This window comes from Callorhinus ursinus, unplaced genomic scaffold (genome assembly GCF_003265705.2).
Source record: "Callorhinus ursinus isolate GAN/ISIS: 27379988/994484 unplaced genomic scaffold, GSC_fseal_2.0 scaffold27, whole genome shotgun sequence".
Classification (NCBI taxonomy): domain Eukaryota; kingdom Metazoa; phylum Chordata; class Mammalia; order Carnivora; family Otariidae; genus Callorhinus; species Callorhinus ursinus.
In genome coordinates this window covers 15195525-15223153 of record NW_027397089.1, presented here as the reverse complement: position 1 = coordinate 15223153, position 27629 = coordinate 15195525, and the positions used below count along the sequence as shown (strand labels likewise).

General features: G+C 34.7%; 1 protein-coding gene across 1 annotated transcript in view; it reads left to right on the top strand.

Moving 5' to 3' along the window:
• Window positions 1–27629, top strand: part of PIK3C2G (phosphatidylinositol-4-phosphate 3-kinase catalytic subunit type 2 gamma) — a 364908-nt gene that overhangs the window by 280112 nt on the left and 57167 nt on the right. Inside the window, exons 27-29 of the mRNA XM_025879676.2 lie at window positions 12861–13050; window positions 13547–13668; window positions 17005–17113. Coding sequence (XP_025735461.1) covers window positions 12861–13050; window positions 13547–13668; window positions 17005–17113 — 421 coding nt within the window. The remainder of the gene's footprint in view (window positions 1–12860; window positions 13051–13546; window positions 13669–17004; window positions 17114–27629) is intronic.

Here is a 27629-nt window from a genome sequence, read left to right as displayed (position 1 = left end):
TGTTTGATAGCTTAGCTGTTGTTCTAAATTTCTGCAGTAGGAGAGTCTCTGTTTTTGAATTATATATGCTACATTGAGAATTTGCCCAATTTCTCTAAATATCAAGTCATGGTACACCTTAGCTATTAGCTTTTAAAAAAAAAGATATTTTAACTCTTCGGGAGACTATCAGTCTAAAGGTTAAGAGCATTTGGAAAGTTCAATGTACCCACCAAGAGTGCCAGAAGTTATTATTAACAAAAGATGAATAGTCCAGATGGCGCTATTTCACAACAGCCGATCACCCCCCCACACCTACCTGCATCAGCCTACTCTCACCAGCATTCCTGACCCTGTGAGTTACACACAACCAGACTGAAGTTATTTACTATTTTTAAATATATTTTTTCATATTTTAAAGATTTTTATTACCTTTATTATAGCACCATTTATCACTATGGATTTTTCTATATTATTGCATGTTAAGATTTATTTTCCTGCTTTGTGTAAGATTTCATTTTAATACCATCAATAAAATAAGCTGGCCTGGGGGGGTCAGTGGGAATAGAAACCTGGAATATCATTTCACTGGAATAATACTTATACATAATAAGACCAATCCATCAACCTTTTTCTAGTCCCTTTCTTCCATTTGCTCTGATTTGGTTGGTTTTTTTAAGTATCTTCCCTAAGAAAGTGTAAGAATTACTTATTGATAGTCAAGACCATGGAGCCTAGAATTCTTGTTTGTATGCAGAGTTAGGTGCCTGTGATGACATTTACATAAGGTTGACTAACTTTGTAAGTAAATTGTGAAGACTTCAAACTTTAACTTGGAACACAGCAAAGTTTTTTGTGTGGTTTTTTGTTTTGTTTTGTTTTTGTTTTTTGTAAGCTAAGTTTTAAACAAGGAAGCAAGAGAAAAGGAAAAAAAAAAGGAAGAAAAGAAAGAAAGATAAACCTGCCCCTTGTTTTAACCATTATCTAATTTATTTTTTGTAGGATTTCAAGAGTTTACCACAAGTCATTTTCCAAAAAAACATAAATCTGCACATTTGTTTTCTTTTGTATCCCTCTATGTAGTTTCTACCTTTTGGGCTCATATATATTCCTTTCTTTACTTATTTAGTAGTAAGCTTTCTGAAATAATATTTGCATAATATTATTCTATTTCCAATTACTTTTCATATGTTACCTAATTCAATTCTGTCAACAGTCTTGGGGGAACGGCATGGTTTAGTCATCACCTATGTTTTATAGATGAAACAACTGAGTCTCCTGGTAGCTAATTGACTTTCTTGAGATCATGGGCAGAACTAATAAGTGAGTTCAGTATAGAGCAAAATTGATTTCTTGCATAATAGATGCTCTTCCCAGGACCTTAAGCAAAATCACATGGTAATTTTTCACATGGTGAAAAATCTTACATGTGGGACTCTTAATGCTCTGATAACAGATAAATATAGATTTTTTTTAACTTAGTGTCTTCAGGTTAGGTGAAAGAATGTGGTAAGAAAATATCCAAACATCTAAATGTTTAACAAGAAAATATCTAAATGCTTATAACCATGTATCTCAAATTAGGGTGCCAGGCCATCAAAACCACAAGGATTACCATGAGATATTCTTTCATAATATCAATTTTATTTAAAAGTTAGAACATGAAGCTTAAATTTTTGTGTTCATACATGTGTACATACATGTGTAGCCAGTCATCTATTTTTCATGTCAGACAATCTTGAATTTTTAAAAATAAAAATGCATAGAGAGGAACTTGTTTTATTGTATACCAAGGATGCATCAGCAATGATTATTTACTGAATTCATTTCAGAATGGTATTGGTTTTTTGTTTAAAAAATGTGAGTTTGAATACTTATTGTTCCAGTATAAACTTGTAACAAAGTAGGAATTATCTTGATAGAGCACTTTACAGGCTAAATATGAGAAAGTTTTGGGAAGATATTTTAGAGATTACAAATTCAACATTGAACTATGATTTTTCTTCATGGAATAAAAGAAATTGTGACAGAGTTGTATTAAGTCATTGTTCCCTCTGAATCGTTAAGAATGACTCATAAACCTGGACATTCAATCAGTAACTCCAATATAAAAAGAAAAAAAAAGTAGTGTACTTATCACACACGCCAAAATCAACGCAACGAAAATGAAGTTTGGAGGTTAGATGAAGAAATTTGTTCATGGGGAGTATGAGTCACTTGAAACTCTTCTATTTATATATGATAAAATTACAGAGTCAATGGTAAAATAAGAATGTTCTTAAACAAATTCCTTCACAGATAAAGTCTTTTGAAAATATTTCCCTGAGACTATTAAAGAGACTGGCTAGTAAAACAGGTATTCCATCAAACCACAAAATGATATAAATAACTTCAGCAATAGGAATATATTCTTGAAATTTCCATCCTGTTGCCTCAGAAACTTTGCTCAACTGGCATTCCACAGCATTATAGACACCTCTCCTTGGTGGTTGTTCTGATGTGGCTCACAAAGCAGTGAAAAACATTTGCCCCTTATGGTCACATATTGTATAAATGCGAGTTCAAAAAATATTACAATATTTAATCTGAGGAAAAAAAAAAACTACTGTTCTCTGAATGTTGAACCTGATGTGGAAGATCAGACCTCCTGGATTCAACCCAGTTTTCTGAGACTGATAAACTCAATTGCTCATTCACACACACACACACATAGCTAGGAAACATGTTCGTAGCAGTTGCTTCTAATGATAAGCAATTTAAAATATTTATGTCATATGAAAAGGTGAATATATTATGAAGCAGTATAGACTTTGTACAGTTTAAGATAGGACATAAGGCTTAAGATTTTATGGTTATTGTATAACCCTTTGGACTATGTTCCCTGGCTATAAAAAATACCGTTAAATGTTTTTCTAAGGGTTGTTTTTATGTAAAAATTAAAGGATCATTATTTTAGTGCCTTTATTCCACATAAGAATTGCATGCTAAATCTATTTAATTGACTAATCTTAAAGACAAAGTTGAAAGAATGTTTATTATAAATAATCCACAATGAGAGCAAAGACGGGAATCAGATAAATATGAGTTGAAATTTTCATTACTACCTTCTAAATAATGTCACCTTTGGTATTCATTTAACCTTTCTTGGTCTTTTTTTTTAATCAACTGCTAAAACAATTTTACTATTTTCTTATAAGGATGAAAAGATTAACATACGGCATTCAATGCAGTGCTTGCCAAAGAATATAGACTCCCTGAGGGCAGAAATCTGATTTTTCTCTACCTCTATGTCCCAGCACATAGAACAGTGCCTGGCAGAGAGTTAAAAGTGTTTATCAGGGTGATCTGGAGGTTTCTCCTAAGAAATTTAAGAACTGGGTCCTTCCAGCTGGGGCTTTGAACCTGTAATATGAGGATACTCCAAAGTATAATCCTGCTGATGCTGCCATTAAACAAAATAAATCATAGGGCTACCACCTACATAAATCAGATCCTTGCAGAGGCCTGTAACCTACTACTCTCAGGTCCCCAGTACCAGATTGGGTCATATTAAAAAGCACTATTCTATCTGACCTGTTAAATCTGTCACCTATGAGATAAGAGATGGATTTAGATGAAAGTCTACCCTAAAACTATAGGCTTATCATAAAAGTTCATCCTTCATCTCAAGTCTTCTTAGATCTTAACTGTTTGGACAATGTAGGGGTAAGGCATGGATGTAGTTGAGATTTTGTGAAGGTGAGTACATCAGAACTTAGGACATATGGTTCATAGCAGATCTTCATGAGAAGAGAGTACATGCTGTCACCCTAGAGTTTCCACCAAAATACATGAAATATGTTCAGCAAATATTTGTTGAATGAATGAATGAATGGCTGGGTCTCCATAAATCATGATTAGCATTGTACTCATACTACTATTATTATCTTCATTCTTTAAACTATGAATGAGAAAAGAAATGAATGTTTTATATTATACAATATACCCATAAATTCATAAAGGCAAAGAATATCTTTAAGAACATGAACAATGTGGAAATGAATAATGATCAGAGTCATATTTTAACTTATTTAACAAATTTTGGCCTAGATTGATGTATAATAATGGAAAATTTTGGAATTTACTTAAAGAGTCTAATACCAGAACAAGATAAATGGGTTTGAAGCTTTCTAAAATTGAGGAGAAAATTATTAAACATTATTGAACTACATTGTTAACACTGAGGACATGACAAATTAGTCTAAAGAAGGCATTGCATGAAAACTTTGATAAATGCCAACCCAGAAAGTCGTATTTAATTATGTTCAACATCCATTCCTCTTAGAAAATTTTATTAAGCTCAGAATAGAAGGAAACTTAGATAAACATCATACTTTTAAAAGTGGAAAATTGCAAGCATTCCCATTAATGTCAGGAAAATGATAATAATGCCTTTATATTGATAAGTAAAGCCTTATGCTTCAGTTTTAGTATATTGTTATTTTCCATTTGAATAAGACAACAAAGAAGATAAAATAAATGGAATAACAAGAGTCAGTAAGGTAAGTAGTTACAAGATAAACAGTCAAGACTGAGTGAAAAAGATTAAAGGGGAAACGTTATATGATCACCTCAATAGATACAGAAAATGTAGTTAGTAAAATTTATAATTACTTGTCTCTTAAAAACTCCAGAAATAGAAAGGAATGTCCTTAGCTAAAACTGAACAGAAAACATTATACTTAATGGTGAAACATTGAAAACTTCTTTGTAATCAGGAACAAACCAAAAATGTTTGCTATCACCACTTCCATTTAACATTGATCTGGGTCTTAGCAGTGCAAAGGTAACAAAAACTATCATTTTTGCAGATTACACGAGTGTGTCCATACAAATTTCAAAAGATCATACAGAAATATTGTTAAAATCAATGAGAGTTTAAAATCTACTTACAGGGCGCCTGAGTGGCTCAGATGGTTAAGCATCTGCCTTCAACTCAAGTCATGATTTCAGGGTCCTGGAGTCGAGCCCCACTTTGGGCTCCTGGCTCAGTGAGGAGTCTGCTTCTCCTTTTTCCGCTACCTTTCTCTCTCCTGCTCATTCTCTGTCTCTCTCTCTGTCACAAATGAATAAACAACAACAAAAAAATCATAAAATCTACTCACATATTATCATATGTTGGTTAAAATTTAGGAAAAGATAGCATTTACAATTTGCCATTAACAAATATGTGTTCAATTAGGGAATAAATCTAACAAAAGACATGCAAAATTTTCACAGGAAAAAAATTTAAACTCATAAAGAGAGATGTAAAACAAGACTTAACTAAATGAAGAAATCTACCATGCTTACCAGGTGCATGTCTTAATATTGTAAAGATGTTAATTCCACCCAAATTGATTTATACTTTCAATGCAATACCACTCAAATCCTTACACATTTATTTTTTGTATGGGTGAGCTTGATAAGCCAATTCTATGGAAGAAGGTATTTGCAAATGACATATCAGATAAACAGTTAATATCCAAAATCTATAAAGAACTTATCAAATTCAACACCCAAAAACAAATAATCTAGCTAAGAAATGGGCAGAAGAGGGGCGCCTGGGTGGCTCAGTCGTTAAGCGTTTGCCTTCAGCTCAGGTCATGATCCCAGGGTCCTGAGATCAAGCCCTGCATCAGACTCCCTGCTCTGCGGGAAGCCTGCTCCTCCCTCTCCCACTCCCCTTGCTTGTGTTCCCTCTCTCGCTGTGTCTCTCTGTCAAATAAATAAATAAAATCTTAAAAAAAAAAAGAAACGGCCAGAAGACATGAATAGACACTTTTCCAAAGAAGACATCCAGAAGGCTAACAGACACATGAAAAGATGCTCAACGTCACTCATCATCAGGAAAATACAAATCAAAACCACCATGATATATCACCTCACACTTGTCAGAGTGGCTAAAATTAACAACTGTAAACAACAGATGTTGGTGAGCATGCAGAGAAAGGGGAACCCTCCCGCACTGTTGGTGGGAATGCAAACTGGTGCAGCCACTCTGGAAAACAGTATGAAGTTTCCTCAAAAAGTTAAAAATAGAACTCCCCTACAACCCAGCAATTGTACTACAAGGTATTTATCCAAAGGATACAAAAATGATGATTCAAAGGGTCACAGGCACCCCAATGTTTATAGCAGCACTATCAACAATAACCAAATTATAGAAAGAGCCCAAATGTCCATGAATGGATAAAGAAGATGTGATATAGATAGATAGATAGATAGATGATAGATAGATAGATAGATAGATAGATAGATAGATAGATGATAGATAGATAGATAGATAAAGATATATATACAGTGGAATATTACTCTACGATCACAAAGAATGAAATCTTGCCATTTGCCACAATGTAGATGGAACTAGAGTATATTATGCTAAGAGAAATGAGACAGAAAGACAAGTACATGATTTCACTCACGTGGATTAAGAAACAAAACAGATGAACATAGGGGAAGGGAAGGAAAAATAAAATAAGACAAAAACAGAGAAGGAGGCAAATCATAAGAGACACTTAAATATAGAAAATAAACGGGGTTGCTGGAGAGGTGGTGGATAGAGGGATGGGCTAAATGGGTAATGAGCATTAAGGAAGGCATTTTTGGGGGGCATTTGATGAGCACTGGGGGTTATATATAAGTGATGAATCACTAAATTCTACTCCTGAAACCAATACCACACTATATGTTAACTAACTTGAATTTAAATAAAATAAAATAAAATAAAAATAGAATATATTTGGGAGATTAGAGGGCCTAAAATAGTGAAAAAACACGTAAAAAAGAAGACGATAAAAGAATCTGTGGATTTCAAGACTTATTATAAGTTCCAGGTTTTAAGGAAGTATAGTATTGACACAGAAATGGACAAATGACAAGTGCAACACAATAAAGAAGCCAGAAGCAGGCCTAGGCATATATAGAGGCTTAGTATTGGACAAAATTGAATCAGCAAGGAAAGAATAGTCTTTGCAATTAAAAAAAATGGTTAGATTTATGACTGTACATCTATACTTTCAGATATTGTGTGGTCATCTCAAAACTAGGTCTAACTCTGTGTTCTGAATTAGAAAGATTGCTCATTCAACAGATATTTTGGAGTCACCTACTATGCACCACTTACTATAAAATTTTTCTTTCAAAATATATTACTAAGTTAAAATAGCAGATTACAACATTGCTTAGAATTGTGATTTTTGACTCCTGTCTTTTTTTACTTCTATCTCACGCCACATCACAATCCTTACAAAATGGTGCTCTTTTTGTCTGTCTAATTCCATTCTTCCCTTCCTCACTCTATCAGCCATTCTCTGCCATCTGCCAAACACCAGTCGCCCATCTACCTCTGAGTTTCCGGACTAGCTATTGTTTCTGCTTCGAATGTCCTCCATCACAAATCGCCATGGCCTACACTCGGCAAATCAAGGTCTTTAGTGTCCTTTACAGCATATATTACCTTCTCAAATCCTTTATTTTTAAATGTTTATTTCATTATAGTCTGAATTTCACATTATATAAACTCTATAAAGGGAGAAATTTCTGTCATTCACTGCTATATCCAACACTAGAATAGCACCTGACATGTATAGGAGTAAAGATAGTGTGTATATATGTCTGTGTATCTATTTGTTTGCACAGATGTATAAAGAAAACTCAAAAGAATAATATCAAATTGTTTCTAGCAGTTATTTCTGGAGGAGAGTGGCACTGGAGGAAGGATGAAGGGAAACTTTCCCATTTTACTTCATATTTTACTGTGTTGCTTGAATTATATATTATAACAAGTCAAGTTTTTTAATGTTCCTGAATCTCTTCCAAATAAAACAGACATATCAAATAGGGTAGCAAAACTCAAAAACTATGGACAATATCTACAGCAAAACTATGCAACAAAGTATTCCCGAGAACCCTAAAATACAAGCAGGTAGGACAAACCATTCAGCTATAAGACCTGTGTATCAGCATGTCATGGGAAGAAGCTAAAGAAGAAATAGGTCATCTGATCGACCTGAGAACACGACTCCAAAGACCGCACAGGTACTCACTGGAAAGCTGAGCAGATCAATTTGATAACAGCAGCTAACACTGGGAAGAATTTTTACACATTCTAATTCACGGGGAAGGGCAAGTGTTCGGTGGCAGATCTGAAAAGGTCAGAGGACTTTATGAGCTTTCGGAGGTAACTGGAGCTTCCTCCCAGGAAAAAGTCCTACACTGAAGAGAAACTGCCCAGATGTATACTCCAAGATGAGAGGAGAAAGATTACGGGAGAAAAGGAAAACCAAAGTCCAGAAAAAATTGGGGGTGAGGGGATAAGCAAAAGAAGCATATCTCAGAAAATATGAAACAACATTTTTTTATCACTGTTTTTATAACAAGGAAAAGGGAGCTTCAGACCCTCAAAAACCCCTCTACTCCTTCCTAAAAGTTCAGGAATGCTAATTTCATATTAAAATGAACAAGCAATGATGTAATGTATGGTGATTAACATAACATAATAAAATTAAAATAAAATAAAATGAGTAAGCAAAATGGATCATGTTTGAACGTCATACAAAATTATAATGAGAAATAAAGAAATAAGATGTAAAACGAAATCCGTACAATAAAGTATGCCAGAAAGATATTCCCACCAAAGGAAGAAACTGTATCCTTATATTTCAAATTGAGCTAAAAAGAAATCAAGACAATGATAATGACATGAAAGAACAATATATATCACAATTAGAAAAACTCAGAAATGAGGTGATTGAACCCAAGAAAGAAAAATAAAAGAAAACATAATTTTTAATTGCATTTTTTCATTTTTATTAAATACCAGTTAGTTAAAATACATGTACTATTAGTTGCAGGTCATACAGTGTAATATTAGTTAATTTATAGTGAATCAACACTTCCATACAACACCTGGTGCCCATCATAAGTGCACACCTTAATCCCCATCACTTATTTAACCCGTCCCTCCACCCACCTCCTTTCTGGTCACCATCAGATTGTTCTCTATAGTTAAGACTCTGTTTTTTGGAATGCTCTCTCTCTTTCTTTCCCCTTTGCTTATTTGTTTCGTTTCTTAAATTCTACATCTGAGTGAAATCATACGGTATTTATCATTCTCTGACTGACCTATTTTGCTTAGCTTAATAGTTTCTAGCTCCATCCATCATTGCAATGGACAAGATTTCATTCTTTTTATGGCTGAATAATACTCCATTATATATATATATATGTGTGTGTGTGTATATATATATATATATATATATACCACATCTTTATCCATTCATCAGTCGATGGACATGTGGGCTCTTTCTATGATTTGGTTATCGTAGATAATGTTGCTATAAACATTGGCATACATGTATCACTTTCAATTAGTATTTTTGTATTCTTTGGGTAAATACTCAGTAGTGTAATGGCTGGGCCATAGGGTTGTTCTATTTTTAACTTTTTAAAGAGCCTCCAAACTGTTTTCCACAGTGGCTGCAGCAATTTGCGTTCCCACCCACAGTGCAAGAGGGTTCCCCTTTCTCCACATCCTAGCCAACACCTGTTGTTTCTTGTGTTGTTGATTTTAGACATTCTGACAGGTGTGAGGTGATACTTCATTATAGTTTTGGTTTGCATTTCCTTAATGATAAGTGATGTTGATCATCTTTCCATGTGTCTGTTAGCCAAATGTATACATTCTTTGAAAAATGTCTTTTCATGTGTTCTGTCCATTTTTAAACTGGGTTATTTCGGTTTGGGGTATTGAGTTTTAGAAGCTCTTTATATATTTTGGATACTAAACCTTTATTAGATATGTCATTTGCAAATACCTTCTCCCATTCCATAGGTTGCCTTTTACTTTTGTTGATTGTTTGCTTCACTGTGCAGAAACTTTTTATTTTGATGAAATCCAAATAGTTTATTTTTGCTTTTGTTTCCCTCACCTCAGAAGACATCTAGAAAGAAGGTGCTATAGCCAATGTCAAAGAAGTTACTGCCTGTGTTTTTTTCCAGGATTTTTATGGTTTCAGGTCTCACATTTAGGTCTTTGATCGATTTTGAATTTATTTTTGTGTGTGGTGTAAGAAAGTGGTCTAGTTTCATTCTTTTGCATGTTGTTGGTCCAGTTTTCCCAAACCATGTGTTGAAGAGACTTTTCCCACTGGATATTCTTTCCTGCTTTGTCAAAGATTAGTTGGCCATATAGTTGTGGGTTCATTTCTGGGAAAAGAAAACAATTTTAAAGGCAAACCAGAAGGAACACAGAATAAACATGACAATATAACAGATGCCTCCAGAGAAAAAGATGAACAAAAAGAGGACTTTTAAAATAAAAGCAGTGAAAATCCAACATATATATATATATATATAATGAAACTCCCTGAAAAGGAAAACCAAAATAATATATTAAAATGGTATCAAGGCTAAATTATTTATTTAGTATTTTTTAAAAGATTTATTTATTTATTTTAGAGAGACAGAGAGTATGAGAGTGCTGGTGGAAAGGGAGAGAGAGAATCTCGAGCAGGCTCCATGCTGCCCAAATCAGGGCTCAGCCTTAGGACCCTGAGACCATGACCTGAGGCAAAACCAAGAGTCAGACGCTTAACTGACAGAGCCACCCAGATGCCCCTTTATTTAGTGTTTTAATAAATACTAGTATCATAATTACATTTTCTGAAGTCAAAAGACTTGAAATTACATTAAAACACATTAAATATTTGGGAAAATTACCTATAATAACCAACCTGAAACACATTTTAGAAAAACTATTGGACTCTGAAGAAAAAGAAACTTCCTTCAAGCATCCAGCAAAAACCCAAATTATTTATAAGAGAAAAAAGTGTAGTAAAAAAAAAAAAAAAAAAAAAAAAAAAAAGAAGTGTAGTATATTATCAGTTTTGGATACTAATTCTTTATTCCAAAAGAAAATGGAATGATGTTTTTATGGCACTCAAAGAAGAAAATGTGAGTGGCTCCCGGGTGGCTCAGTTGGTTAAGCATTTGCCTTTGGCTCACGTAATGATCTGAGGTCCTGGGATGGAGCCCCATGTCGGGCTCCCTGCTCAGCGGGGAGTCTGCTTCTCCCTCTCCCTTCCCCCACTTGTGCTTGTTCTCTCTCAAATAAATAAATAAAATCCTTTTTTAAAAAAAGAGGGAGAAAAAATGTGAGCCAAGGATGATGTATCTAGACAAACTGACTTTCAAGTCAAGCCACAAACTATTGTCAACATCCAAAATTCAGAAACTTACTTCTTTGAAGCACTTTCTGAGGAATTTAGTAGAGAATGAGCTTCAGGTAGTCAAAATGACAGAGATGTGGACATAATGCCTGGTAGAAAATTTAAGATTTAATGACAGTTAGAAGAGAGACGATGTAGTATGTATAGTACAGACACTATACAGTGTAAATAGAATAGCTCTATGAAAAATGGAAGTGGAATGAGAAGCACATGTGAAGAACAGAATAAGCACACCACTTGCTTTATAGTATTGACTGGGATCAAAAGGACAACTCTGCAAATCACGTACCAGAGAAGAGGGTACAGACGGGAGAGAGAACAGTATATGAAGATATTTATATCTCAGGCAGCCACCAAAAAAAATGAAATCCTGCCATTTGCAACGACGTGGATGGAACTAGAGGGTATGACTCTAAGCGAAATAAGTCACTCAGAGAAAGACAAGCATCGTATGATCTCACTGATAGGAGGAACTTGAGAAACAAGACAGAGGAGCATAGGGGAAGGGAGGGGAAAATGAAACAAGACGTAACCAGAGAGGGAGACAAACCATAAGAGACTCTTAATCTCAGGAAGCAAACTGAGGGTTGCTGGAGTGGAGGGGCGTGGGAGGGAGGAGGTGGCTGGGTGATGGACACTGGGGAGGGTATGTGCTACGGTGAGCGCTGTGAATTGTGCAAGACTGTTGAATCACAGACCTGTACCTCTGAAACAAATACATTATATGTCAAAAAAAAAGGTATTTATATCATTGGAACACAATTGCAAACCTCAAATACAAGAAAAAAAAAAAAGGACTTTAAAAAGCAGAAACACATCGAAACCAAACCAAAGACCACAGGGTGAAAAATAATTCATATAGCATACTGTATATTAAATATAGTATGTCATATGCAACTTTTTTGCCACATAGTTTAAAGAAGAACACAACTATATATAAAAATAAAATGAAAAAGCAGTAAAAGTTAAACCATATTTTTTTAAAATATTTAAATATGGGGAAAAGAAGGAATAATACAGAGATTACAAGAATGGATGCTCAGCTTCTTGGACTATACACTGTTCTGTAGCTTTAACTCCTGGAATCATTCAAGTATTTTAAATAATTATAAACTAAAATTAAATTTTAAATGAATCATTCCTCAAAATAGAAAACAAACCTAAAATAAGTCAAAATACAAAATTACAATTATGTTTCTTCTTTTTTTTTAAGATTTTATTTTTTTATTTATTTGACAGAAAGAAACACAGCAAGAGAGGGAGCACAAGCAGGGGGGGGGAGTGGGAGAGGGAGAGAGAGAAGCAGGCCTCCCGCGGAGCAGGAAGCCCGATGTGGGACTCGATCCCATCCCTGGGACCCTGAGCCGAAGGCAGACGCTTAACAACTGAGCCACCCAGGTGCTCCTACAATTATTTTTCTATTTCACCAAGTGGGTTTCTTTTAAATCTGCTAACAACTCAAGATGTGGACTTGGGGTTTATAAAAATAACATTTAATATTTGGGCTCCAAATAAACAGAAATGGTTCTCGACTTTTTCCTCCACATCTAACAAACACAAGAAAACAAATCTTAAATTAAATGAGTCAACTCAGGAAAATGTTACTCACTATCTTCTTTTTCATTTCTCTAGGAAAATAAAGGAAAGTCTGGAGTGCTTCCCTGTTAAGTTAAATAACTTGATCCATACACTTGCACAAATGACAGCCATAAGTCCTGCTAAATCTACTTCACAGACTTTTCCCCAGGAATCCTGTATGCTGAATGCAACCAGGGCAATTCAAAGAGCGACAATTTTAGGGTTCAGCAAGAAAACTAGTAATGTAAGTCAACACTATCATTTTGACCTAAATATCATTTGACTTCATCTCAGACTTCCCTTCACTATGCTACGCATCCTTCCTTACATCATGATATTTTTTTACTATGCAAATGAAAAATCAGTTACAGTTTGAGCAGAAGTGCCATTAAAAGAGAATGTTCTAAGGAGAAATCATAACAACTAGAGCTATTAGTAGAGAACCATCAAAGAGAACAGTTCCTGCCCTGTGGTAGACTATAAATCAAGAGCTAATTAAAGTGTCCACATGTAAAAAAGAGCAGAAATTAGGCAGTCTGTTCCCAGCACATAAGATTATGATATTTTTATATACTGTGTTTATAGGTAATTTTGCCTTTACAAATTGCATCTTTTAGCTCTTGCAATGACTTTTTGCAGAAAAGTTCTTGCTTTGTTTAGCTCACACGAAACCAGATTTAAAAATGTATCACAGGTTGATAATTCCACCTTTTGATTTTTGTCTTATTTATTTTCTGCAGCTGTATCTAATCCGGGTGAAACACAGTAACAATGAAACAAGCCTGACAGAAAAATCATTTGACCAGTTTTCAAAACTTCACAGCCAACTTCAGAAGCAGTTTGCATCATTGACTCTCCCAGAGTAAGGCACTGTCCTCCCCAGGGTTTTGCCTGCAGTACTTGTCCTTGAACATAAGGAAAAATTATGGTTATAGTATTTTCTATCTGTGAGCAACACAGCATTCTGACTCCAATGCCATTGAACCTATCCCAGCAGAGTCTATTTTGCTCCCAGAGTAAAGAAACTTTGTTTCATAAAACAGAACAAGGTTTGCAATTTCTGTTTGCTTCTAGCCATTGATTTTGTAGACAGAAAAATTCAGAAGCAATTTCATTTTCCATCAATTATCAGGAAAATTGTTTTATTTGCCTGTTTTTAAGTTTAATCTTTTTAGTTTTTTCTAGAAGAAAATGAAATTGAAATTGAAAATGCAGAACTAAATTGGATATATCTATTCTTTTAACAAATAACTGCAGTAAAAAGCTCTGATATGTGTATTTCCTGTACCAGAAAACAATTCATTAATATCGTTTAGTATATAAGTAAAATTTAGTAATACCAACTTACTTTCTTTGTGAATTATTAACTTTGACTTGGATTATCTAAATTTAATTTGTTGTTATGTTCATTGTCAAGCAATTATGAAAACCATTGCTTTTGTTCAGGTTATAATTTAAAAAATACTAAACATAAACACATTAAGAATATAATTGAAAATTACTTCTCTTCAGACAAACCTAAAATTCATCACTTTAGAACTAACCAAATTTAGGTCATAGACTTCAGTGTATACCAAAGGAGTATCTTGACTTTAAAAAGATGAATTTGCCAGAGGTTATATTGGCCCTTAGGGTAAATCAAATGTTATTTTATCTTTATTGACATTTTTATTAAGTAAATGGTCCTTTAGCAATGCGAATGTCCAATTTGACCTGACATACTTTTTACATGTGGATTTTTACCAGGCTTTCAGGATTTAGTCACTTTCCGAAACATAACTCTAAGCAAAGTTATCAATGGATGGAGAGATACTGTGCAATATTGAAGAGCGAAGTACTTCATGTTTATGAAGAACTGTGCTTGCAGATGTCACAGAAATTTTGAAATGCAGGTGCTTTAAGCATCAGGAGGTGAACAAATTAGAGTAAGAGTATGTTCAAGAGACTGAAAGGGAAGGAATGTCATTATGGAAACTTAAAAGCAGCACCAGCTTCAAGAATTACCAAAAAAACATCTGATAGAATAACAGAAAAGGAGGAGCTAGCAAAAAAAAAAAAAAAGCAAAGTTTGACTGCAAATATCAAATTCAACATCAGTGTTGCCATTGTACTCTACTAATTAATGATTTAAAATATGTTAGTCACTGTCAAGTGGCTGCCCTTTTTGGTTTCAAAAACTTCTCTGTTTTACACTTTTATCTGTGCCCTACATATTAGGACAACTTGTAAAACCTTAAAAGTGTTAATAATCTCTCTCCATATGCCTCTTCTCAATTTTCAGCTTTAGTTAGGATTATGCCTTGCTCAACAACCACTGCCTGATATTTAAATTGATTTTAAAACCATTCCAACAATGTGTATGTGTGTGCATATGTGTGGTGTTTGGTGGGGTGGGGGGCATATAGTTCCTATATGCCCTGACAATATTTGTATGCTGACAATCCCAAGGGAGCTAAGGCTTCCAGTGATACATATAAATGAAGTATGAAAGCAAGATTTCCTCTGACTCCTACTAAATTTACTAAGAGAAGCCCTACAAGAATTATGTAAACCTGCTCTAGAGATTATGATCAGAAAGTTAGAGTCATAAAGAATAAAATTTGGATTAGTTGTAGTGTAAATAGTGGTCTTCAAAGAAGGCTGTTTATACCTCTAGGTACCTTCCAAGGATACACAGGCATGGAAATCTAAAATTAATGGTCTTCTTTAAAATTAACCTGCTTAAGAAGGGTTGACTTCCTTTCCCTCTTCTACTTTCAACATTGCTCTTCTCCCAACCATCCAGAATCTTATTTTGATACATTGTCCCAGAGAGGAAAAAATCTCTGAGAATGAAATAAAAGGCAAACCAAAACATTGGTTCAATATAAATACTGTAAAAAAGGAATTATTCTAATAATCAGATAAAAAATTTGTTTGCAAGTCAAGTGTTTCCTAATATTTGGCTTGAACAAAATGGAGGGAGGACATGATGTCATTGTCAGATAAAAGATCATAAAAAATCATTTTCACAAAATGATTGCTATATGTTGCATATAACTCAAAAGCATTTCAACAATTGAATGACATTACTATGACTAAATTTTTCAATTCTCTTGTACTTAATTATATACGAGACTTTTAGTACATACCTCTGTAAAAACATCAACAAAGGAATAGAATTGATGTTGAACTCCATTTTCTTTTAACAATAAGGAAAATTCATCTACAGATATACAAATTAATATTTAAAACCTGCCCAATCCATTTATCAAATGCATTTCTGGTTTGGTTAATTGTATATGGTACTAAATGTTGTAATAATTAAATCTGAATGAAAAATTTTAATACTTTATGCCTTAGAACTGCAGGAGAACTTTTTAAAAATAAAATGTCAATTATTTAAATACACAAACATTATTTTGGACTTCCTTAACATTTTCAACAAGAAGCAGTGAATAGGATGGCCTGCAATTGATACCTACATACTTCTGTGTTTGCTGACAGTTTTTCACTATCCCTCATGCCCATTACCCCAGGGAAATATCTATACCAAAGAAGCAGAAGTGTGAAGGAGGCAGCAGCAAGACTGCAGTCAGAGGAAGCTGCTAGATAGTTCCGAAAAAGATATATTTAGCCAGCAAAATATGTTACCAATGCTAACCATTAACAGGTCATTCCACTTAGTAATTGGTCTTAATCACATCTAACCCATCAAGATGAATTATCAGATGGTGCAGGGGAAATTCTGCAAGTTAGTCTCTTGAGGAAAGTGATACTTTATTCCAAAGGACTAAGACCAGATGGAAACATATGTCACTTGGTAAAATGTTTAATTTAGTTAGTGTAGAAATATTTCTGGCGAACCCAAAAGAAACAATACAATCTGACCTTTTTCAAAAATTATGAATCATTAATTTAAGAAAGATTTATTAAGTCTCCATATATATTTAAGGGACAAAATGTGTGGTCTTCTATAAACACAGCAAGAAAGAACATATGTATTAATATGTTAAATTAAATTAAATTAGTATTAATATTAATAAAGTTAAAATAGCACAAGTGACCACAACCATGTTAATGAAACCCTCAGGATTAATAATGTGCTCCATTTTTTAGAAATATTTTCATTGGCGCTTCAACCTGATGCTATAAATTCATGAATAACCTAAGATGCAAATTTTCAAACTAATGAAGATACACTTTTTTTTTTAAACAGATTTCCTCATTGGTGGCACTTACCTTTTACAAATTCAGACCACAAAAGATTCAGAGACCTAAATCATTACATGGAACAGATATTAAATGGATCATATGAAGTTGCAAACGTATGTTACAATTTACTTTTATATTTTTATAAAAATATCCACTATTTTATGTATTATCACTAGAAATCTTGTTACATACCTGATGATAACATTCTTGTACTCTTATATTCCTTCAACAAATGTGCATGCCCAATATGTATAAAATTCCTGAACAGGAAACTGGAACAGTAAAAAAAGGTATAGCACCTTGACCTCAAATAACAAAATAATATGTAATTAGTGGACTATCAGGGCTAGGAAATGCCCTAGCATTTTAGAGAATTAAGAATTATTTCTGACTGTGATAGTGAAAAGGATTCAGGGAGAAGAGAGCATCTGATCTGAATCTTTAACACCAGGTAGGATTTTTTTAATGTATTATTTGTTTCAGGGGTACAGGTCTGTGATTCATCAGTCTTTTATAATACCCAGTGCTAATTACAACACATATCTCCCCAATGCCCATCACCCGGTTACCCCATCCCTCCACCCTCTCCCCCCCTTCAGCAACCCTCAGTTTGTTTCCTAAGATTAAGAGTCTCTTATGGTTTTTCTCCTTCAGAGGCTTCATCTTCTCATTTTTTCCTCTTCCCCTATGATCTTTTTGCCTTGTTTCTTAAATTCCGCATATGAGTGAGATCATAGTGTTTTAAAAAGAGTTGGCTTATGGAAGTATTTCAAATAGAACGAAACAATATAGGAAAGGTCACAAGTGAAAGAAGAAGAAGAAGGAGGAAGGGGGGGAGGAGGGATGTCATTAGATTCTATTGCTCCTGCGATAAATTACGACAAATTTGGCAGTTTAAAACAACACAGGTCCATTTACTTTCAGTTCTGAAAGTCAGAATTCTGCGAAAGGGCCTTAAGATACCAAACTCAAGGTATTGGTAGACTGGATCTTTTGGGAGATAGAGGGGAAAAAAACTCATTTCCTTGCCTTTTCAACGTCTAGAGATTTCCTGCATCCCTTGGCTTGTGCCCTTTACAGCAACTGCACACTCTGACCTCTGCTTCTGTCATTCCATCTCTCTCTCGGACTCTTAGTCTGACTCTCCTTGTGTTTACACTGGGTCCACCTGAATAATCCAGGATAATATCACCATTTCAAAATTCTTAATTTAGTTTTATCTACAAAGCCCCTTTTGCCATGTAAGGTAATACACATTCACAGGTCCTGGGGAATAGAATGTGAACATCTTTGGAGGGCCATTATTCTATCACAGAGATACATGAAGAAGTGCAAGAACACAATTCAGTTGGATCTCAACATTCTTGTGAGGTATCTGTGAAAGGAACATGAAAACCAGTAAGGAGATCAGGGCCAGGTTGTCAAGAGCTAGAGCTAAGCCTTAGAGGGTAGTGAGAACCTAAAAACAATAAAAAGAATAACAAATATGAGAAGAATATTCTCCCAGATATATTGACCTTGCTCTCAGCAACCTCTTATCCCAGATCCTGGCTCTCCTTACTGGCCTGGAACTACATTCTTTTCTATTTTTAGCTTTTTAAATTGTATAACATGTATCCAGAAAAGTCTACAAAAGGTTTGGTAGAAGTGACACTGCATGGCTTTCAAGTTAGGGTAGAAAAGGCCATGCAGCTTCTGCCAATTCCTCTCCATGTATTCCCTATGGAAACCTTCAGCTTCCGTATAAGAAATCGAGTTCCCCTGACTCTGCCAGGTGGAGAAACAGTGTAGAGAGATGCCCAGGGAACACTGCTCTGCCGGTGTCCAGCTGAGGTTCCAGCCAGCAGCTAGCATCAACGTCACAGTATTTTGAGTGGATGACTTTAGCTCCAATCACCAAATGACTGTTAAGAGACCTCAAGCCAGAACACCATAGGTGAGCTCAGCCAAACCCCAGAATTGAGAGACAATGATAAAATGATTGTTTGTTTAAACCAACAATGCAGGGACAGACCACATCTAAGGTATGTGGATTTTCATTTTTATATAGCATTCTGTTACATGAATATATTGCAATTTGTAGATCCCTCTCTACATAGACATTTGGAATGTTTCCAAGTTGGGGTCATTACAAATAATGGTGTTATGAACATTCTTTTACTTGTATGTCTCTTCATGCGCTCGCGTTGGTCATTCACCTAGGAACAGAATTTCTGGATTTTAGGATATGCTTATCTTCAACATTAGAGGCTCCTGCTTGCAGTGAATAAGTGTTCCCATTTCCCACAACCTTATCTATACCTGGTATTGCCAGTCTTTCTAATTTTAGCCATTCTGGTGAGTGTGCATCTCATTGCATTTTAGTCTGTATTTTCTTAACTACTAATGAGATGGAACACCTTTTCATATGTTTGGTCATTTGGATATCCTCTGGTGAAGTGCCAGTTTATGTCTCTTGCCTTTTCTATTAAATTATATGACATTCTTTTACTGATTTATAGTATTTTTCATACATTGTGGATAGAAGTCCTTTGTTAATTAAATACGTTGTAATGATTTTCCTTCACTCTGTGTTTTGTTCCCTTGTTCTTTTTATTATGTCTTCTGATAAACAGAAACTTTTCATTTTAATATAGTAAAATGTATTGATATTTTCTTATATGATTAGAACATGCCCTACCTCAATGTCATAAAGAGAGTTTCCTATATTATCTTCTAGAAGCTTTGTTGTTTTGCCTTTCACATTAAAACCTACAATCTGTCTAGAGTAGACTTTAGTGCATGGTGTGAAATAAAAGTCATCTTATTTTTTTTTCCATGTAGATTTTGAATTGTTCCAATACTATTTAAAAGACTTTCCTTTTCTTGTTATTTGTTGTGCCACCTTTGTGATAATTTAAATATCCATCTACATATGTGTCTACTTCAGGCTCTATGTTCTATGCCACTGTGATCTCTTTGTCTACCCTTGTGCCAAAAGTCTTAATTACTGTGGCTTTATAATAAGTCTTGAAATCTAGCAGAGTAAGTTCTCCTATTTTATCCTTATTCTTAAACAGTATTTTGGCTCTTCTTGAACTTCTGCATTTCCATGTAAATTTTTCTTTTTCTTTTTTTTTTAAGATTTTATTTCTTAGAGAGAATGAGCCGGGGCAGCGGGAAGGAGTGGGGGGTAAGGAGAGAAGCAGACTCCTTGCTGAGCAGAGAGTCCGATGTGAGGCTCCATTCCAGGACCCAGAGATCATGACCTGAGCCAAAGGCAGATGCTTAACTGACTGAGCCTCCCAGGCACCCCAAAATTTTAAATTTTTCTTGTCAATTCCATGCAAAAGCCAACTGGATTTTAGTTGAAAATGTATCTTAATATCTTACAGTACATTATCATGTACCTATTTAAATTTTTAAAAAAATTTTTTCTCAATAATAGCTTATTGTTATATGCATAGAGATCTTATTTTACTTGATACCTTATTGTACCTTTTTAAAATTCCGTTTTGTTCTTTTTTACCAGTATATAGATACAACTAATTTTGTATATTGACAATTTTCTCAACAACCTTACTAAATTCACTTCTAATTCTAATAATTTATTTGTATTTTTTTAATATTCTACTTAACATCATATTGTCTGCAAATAACAGGAGTTTTTTCTTTCCAATATTTATATTTTATATTTCTTTTTCTGGCTATTTTGTACTCTGTAGGGCTTCCAAGTGGTGATGGTAGATATGCTTGTGTTATTTCTGGATTCGGGGAAGAACTGCCTAAAGTTCCTCATTAAGTATACAGGTTTTGTAGGTACCCTTTAATATTTTAAGAAGGTTTCCTTATGTTGTAAAAAAAATTGACAATAAAGAAAATTGAATTTATCAATTTTTTTTCTGAATCTATTGGGCTGATCAATGATCACCCAATAATAAATGGTTTTTCTCCTTTATTCTGTGAGTGTGGTGAATTGCACTGATAAATTTTCTGATTTTAAACAAATTTACATTACTAAAATAAACTCTACATGGTCGCAATATCCTTTTTATGTGTTGCTGGATTTGATTTAACCTTTTCTTTAGCATTTGTTTTCAGCTTTGTTTATGACAAAGATATTCTATCTTATAATGTCTTACCAGGTTAGAATGGAGAATATTCTAGCCTCATATTAGTTGCAAAGACTTCTTGCTTTTCTTCTTTTCTCTGGATGAGTTTGCATAAAATTGGTTTTATTTCTTTAATTTGGAAAGCCATGTAGTTCCGGAGATTCAATTTATTTAAGAGTTACAGGACAATTCACATTTTCTATTTCTTCCTGGGTCTAAGTTATAGTTCTCTAGGAATTTGTGCTTATTTATTGGCATAAAATTATTCAGAACATCTTCTCCCAATCTTTTTAACACCTATAGGATCTGAAAAGATGTCTACTCTTCTATTCCTTACATATATCATTTTCTAGTCAGTATTGCCAGAGGATTATGAATTTTACCAATCTTTGCAAATGAAATGTGGGATTTATTGACTCTATTATATTATTTTTCTATTTCATTTATGTCTGATCTTTATTATTTCTTTTCTTCTGCTTCCTTTGGTTATAATTTGCTGTTCTATTTATTACATTCTCAGATAGTTACTTGTTTATTTTCAACCTGTCCTCACACATTTAAAATTATAAATCCCCCCTCCTAATCAAGATTTAATTGCACCCCACAAGTTTTTACATACAATATTGTATCTCCTTTATCATTCTCCTAAAATACTTATGTTTACTATGATTTTTCCTGTGACCACGGATTAAGTCTATTTAACCCAGTTGAATTTTATATGTTATACTAATAATATATATCCCATAAACTTAATAAGTTCTATGTTGTTTTATACAATCAATATCTATTTAATATTACCCACATATCTCATTTCCATTGTTATAACTCTGACTTTATATCTGATGCTGCTTTCCCTCTACCTGAAGAATACCATTTATTATTTCTTTTAATATGAATTTGCTGCTAGAAAAAATTTCTAAATTTGTATCTGTCTGAAAAGTTTTTATTTGTCTTCATTCTCAGAGGATATTTTAGTTGACTATAGCAATGATTTTATTTTAAAATCTTTAAAGCTATTAGTTCATTGTCTTTTAGCTTCCACTGATTCTGTTTAAAACCCACCTATTGTATTTGTTTCCTCTTTGAAACTGTTTTTTCTTTATTCTTTATCTGCTTTTAATATTTCTCTTTTTACTGTTGGTTTTCACAGTTTTATTTTAATTGCTCAGATATGTTTGTTTCCACTTATTATGCTTGTTAGCACTTCCTGAATTTGTTCCCTGATGTCTTTCATCGGTTTGGGAAAGTTCTGTCATTATTGCTTCAAATATTGTTAACATTTTTTCCTCTCTCTTTTTTTTTCTGAAGCTGTAATCACATATAAGTTAACCTTTCTCACCATATCCTCCATGTGTCATGCCTCTACACCTGTATTTTTTATCCTTTTGTTCTCCATAACTTATTCTCAGTAGTTTCTTCTGACTTGTCTTCTGAGTTATTTATTCTCTACTTATCTATGTTTAGTATACTGTTAAATCCATCCTTTGAGCTCTTAATTTCAGTTATTATATTTTTCAGTCTTAGAATTTCCTTTTTTTTAGTTTCTTGTTCTTTGCTGAAAATCTGTCCTTTATAATAAGCATGGTTTTTTTAAGATTTATTTATTTATTTGTGAGAGAGAGAGCGAGTGAGCAGGGGGAGGGACAGAGGGAGAGAGAGAGGGAAAATCTCAAGCAGACTCTGCTGAGTTAGGAGCCCAATGCAGGGCTTGATCCCAGGACCCTGAGGTCATGACCTGAGCTGAAATCAAAAGTGGGACATTCAACGAACTGAGTCATCCAGGAGACCCTAAGCATAGGTATTTTTAAATCTTTCTAAAAACTTCAATACTGGGGCCCACTGCATATATATTTCCATTGTCTAGTGTTTCTACTAGTCTTTAATCATTCAGTCTTGTTCCTTTGTAAGCCTAGTTATTTTCCTTTTTATTGTGGCCAGATATTGTATTGCAACATCTTTTGTAGAAATAATTGGAGGCCTATGTTGCTGTTATCTTAGTCTAGAGAATTGTAGTATCTGAGGACATTAACAATCTAGGATAGATGAAATTCAGTTGCAGGGATTCAGATTTTTCAAAACCAAACTGTAACTTTTATGAGGGCCTATTTCTGGCTCATCTTTTTCCTTAGCTGTGAATTTGAATCTAAATCCAAAATAAGGCAGATTCAACAAGAGCCTCCTTGGCAACTCTGGACTCTGTTTCCTTTCCTATTATCTCTGCAAAGTGATCAAAAGTACTGCTCAACCTCTCAGCCCTTCCACGGCTCAAACCTATGTCAATAAACACCCACAACAAAAATATAATGCCAAAACCCGATTCACATTTCCAAATCCTTGCCCCAGATCCTAGCCTGGTAATTCTTCACTATCTTGTTAGCTCTCTGATGCTTTCAAGCAAAGTTCAAAAACACAAATTGTAGTAATCCAGTTATCCTGAGCAGGAGGTTTGCCCTAAATGACTTAATCTACTATCATCAAAAATAGGAGTCTAGAACTGCAATCCTTACCCATACTACCCTCAGCTTTCAGAGATATCTGCCACTCTGTCTCCTCACCCCCATTCTATGCTCAGCTATACATTTTTCTCTCATGGGTAACCATTTCAGAAGGTCTAGGTCTATTGACACTTCCCATCTGAAAAAATATTGAAGGATTTCTTGGTGAGGTGTTTGGTATGCTCACCAGTGATTCTGAGAATAGCCTGGAAAATTGAAGAGAAATACCAGACCCCAGTTCTGCTCCCCTCTCTCATATGGGTCAAAAAAAGCATTCTTAAGATCCCCCCACCCCATACACACACACATATGTATAGAAGCTATACACACATACAGATGTTACAGCTCCTTATGAATGTTCAAGGGAGCACTACCTCTCTTTAATATCAGGTGTTCATAACACTATCTGCATGAAAGGTTTCTATGAGACAAATGCTAAGTTTCAGAGGCAAGTACCAAACTAACAGAATCTTCCAGAGTTCTTGGACAGACATAGGGCCCTTTAAGGATTTATCTAGAACACTATCCCTAAGGGTACAGGGTGCACGCCTATTAGGGATTTTTGTCTTTTAATGCAAAAAATGGAAATCATTTTTGCAATATTCTTAAGTAATCCACATATCTGAAATGATTTTGGTGCCACCTATGGGAGCCCATTTCTAATAGTAATCATACTAGCCAACAAGCTACCATTTTTTTTTTAAGATTTTATTTATTTATTTGACAGAGATAGAGACACAGCTAGAGAGGGAACACAAGCAAGGGGAGTGGGAGAGGGAGAAGCAGGCTTCCCACTGAGCAGGGAGCCCGATGTGGGGCTCGATCCCAGGACCCTGGGATCATGACCTGAGCCGAAGGCAGACGCTTAATGACTGAGCCACCCAGGCGCCCCCAAGTTATCATTTTTATTTAAAAAAATCTAATCTCTGACATTCAATATGCTAATTAATAAAATGCCCATTGTTGTTGGAGTTGTGAGTGAATGACAGAAGCACTTATACTGACTGCCCTAGTATGGCTTTCCCAATTAAAATATTGAGAACCCCTTCTTTTCTCCTCCCCCATCCAGGTGCCCCTCCTAGTGCAGCCTTGATTCAGACATAAACAGGCCATTTTTGAACTCTGCAGTCTTAATTAAATGCCAGCAACACTTGGGTTATACCATGTGTATGATACATAATATCATGCTCTATATGTAGACATATTTTAAGCTTCAGTAAATTGCAGGCATTGTAAAAGGAGGACTAGACTAGGTCCCACAACTGGGACTTAATAAAGGGTCAAAGAATCCTGTTTTACTCAGCTGTTATTTCAAAAACATTTCTTCTCCACTTGGAGCTTGGGAAAGTCATTAGATGAGACAAGGCATGGTTTGAATTTTTAAAAATTACTTGCTAAGTAGCAGAGTAAATCAGTGTATATCAAGGAAACCTTACTGAAATTTAAAAATGCAATATATTAATGAATGTATTAAGAATTCTATCTCAGGGCGTCTGGGTGGCTCACATGGTTAAGCGTCTGCCTTCAGCTCAGATCATGATCCCGGGGTCCTGGGATTGGGTCCCACATCGGGCTCCCTGCTCCTTGGGAGACTGCTTCTCCCTCTGCCTCTCTCTTTCTCTCTCTCTGTCTCTCATGAATAAATAAAAATTAAAAATCTTTAAAAATAAATAAATAAATAAAAATTCTATCTCGGGGCACCTGGGTGGCTCAGTCGTTGGGTGTCTGCCTTCAGCTCAGGTCATGATCCCAGGGTCCTGGGATCGAGCCCCACGTCGGGCTCCCTTCTCTGTGGGAAGCCTGCTTCTCCCTCTCCCACTCCCCCTGCTTGTGTTCCCTCTCTTGCTGTGTCTCTCTCTGTCAAATAAATAAAATCTTTAAAAAAAAAATTCTATCTCAACTATAGGTTCACTGATTTAGGATGTGAACTTACTGCTGTACCTCCCAATTGAGTAATATTGTAGTTTGATGATGAATAGACCCACTTAAAAGAAGAAAATCCCACAATTCAGACCACAAGCGTCCTATGTCTATTAGAAAAAAAACCCAAAATTTTGTCAATGACTACGTTAGATTCCATATAGGCAGGAGCAAGAGGTGAGACTTTTCAATCCCTATTACCAGTTTCTAAGACTAGTGTTTTTCAAAGCACAGTTTCTGGACTGTGCTAGGAACCTCACTTGGGAGCTTGTATGAATGCAAATCTTTGGCCCCATCCTAGACAAACTAAATCAGAAATTTTGGCCATTGGTTATTATCTTAAGTTTATTTTTTATTTTTAGTAGTCTCTATACCCAGCATGAAGCTCAAATTCATGACCTTGAGATCAATCGCATGCTCTACTGACTGAGCCAGCCAGGGGTCCAAAATCAAACATTTTGGAAATGAGGCCCAGCAGTCTGTGTTTTAACAGGCCCTCTGGGGTGTTTTGATGCACACTATTGTTTGAGAAAAATTACTCATAATATAGACATCTTTCCCTTTTGTCCAGTTTGGATACGGTCAGATATTTCGCCTTCAATATAGTAGATACTCAGGTATCCTACTATATTATTGACTTTTAGCAAATATGGACTCAAGAAGATTGTGCTGCAGTATTATTTCCAGGCTAGTAGACTCTCAGTTGGAGATGCTATTTTGTATCAAAAGACAAGTGGCTGAGCATTTAGGTAGGTATACGTAACTCAATTCCAAGTGAGTTAGAGAAGACATCCGGGAGAGCAGGACATTCAAGTTGTTTTTAAAGGGCAAATAGGAGTTAGTAAATAGAAACTGGAAGAAAGTTGTGTTAGATAAAGGGAACTCTAAAGATACAGCATCCATTATGGTTAAATGCTTTTCTTTTGTTTTGAAGCTTAAAGAATTCAGTGACTATATTCATTCAATTTTTACCCATTTATAGCACAGTTACAAACTCATCAATATTCAATAAATATTTTAAATGAATAATAACAGAATCGTTAGCATATATTAACCATGGGATTTATATTGCTTTTTAAAACCTAAAAGATGGAAATTCTGCATCTGAAAAGCACTTAGCAGCAGTCTCTTATTTATTCTTATATCCTACAAGTTTGGGTTTTTTAAAGAAATTAGTTCATGCTTCAAAAACATGTCATTTATTTATGTTTTACACAGAAACGACTAAACTAATAAGTAATAAATGTTTTAAAATTTGTAGAAAAAAATAGATGGGGGGGCTCCCAGGCAAGGTAGCCCCTCCCTTCCTCTCCCCCACCCACACTTAGTTTTTCCTCTCAATCAAACATGTAATAAAGAGAATGTTTGGAGGGACGCCTGAATGGCTCAGTTGGTTAAGCGTCTGCCTTCGGCTCAGGTAATGATCCCAGGGTCCTGGAATCAAGTCCCACATCGGGGTCCTTGCTCAGTGGGAAGCCTGCTTCTCCCTCTGCCTGCCACTCCCCCTGCTTGTGCTCACTTTCTCTCTCTCTGATAAATAAATAAAATCTTTAAAAAAAAAAACAGAATGTTTGGAATCTGAAAAAATAAAAATAATAAATAAATAAAATAAAATTTGTAGAACAATTGAAAATTTGGATGATGTTAAAAAATAAAAATTAATGTAATTTTGATATTTTTCCTCGCCCCAGTGTAATCCCATATGAACCCCATGACAGAGACCTCTGGCTTGCTAGAGAATAATATTGAGAGTCCTACTAGCTGCTAACTTAGAGACAAATTGTGCTCGTTACTTAGTACCAAGCCCAGGAATACTGCCTGGCTGTGCTTCTAAAAGATGAGCATTAATAGTGCACTGAATCATGATTGTACCCTTCAGAAAGGCCGCTCAGAGCACATTTTTAATATGTCTGTTATGAATAAAGAGAAAAAAACAAACAGTATGTATTCATCATGGGAATACAACTATGTAATGAGGAAACTGAAAACAAAGATGTAAAATAATTGTTAAAAACAGTATTAGGCAATAGTAAAGCAATACTATAATAAATGGTTATATGTAGATCTATTGCATATGCATAAATTTAAACTATTGTCCATGCATACTCAATATAAATTATATC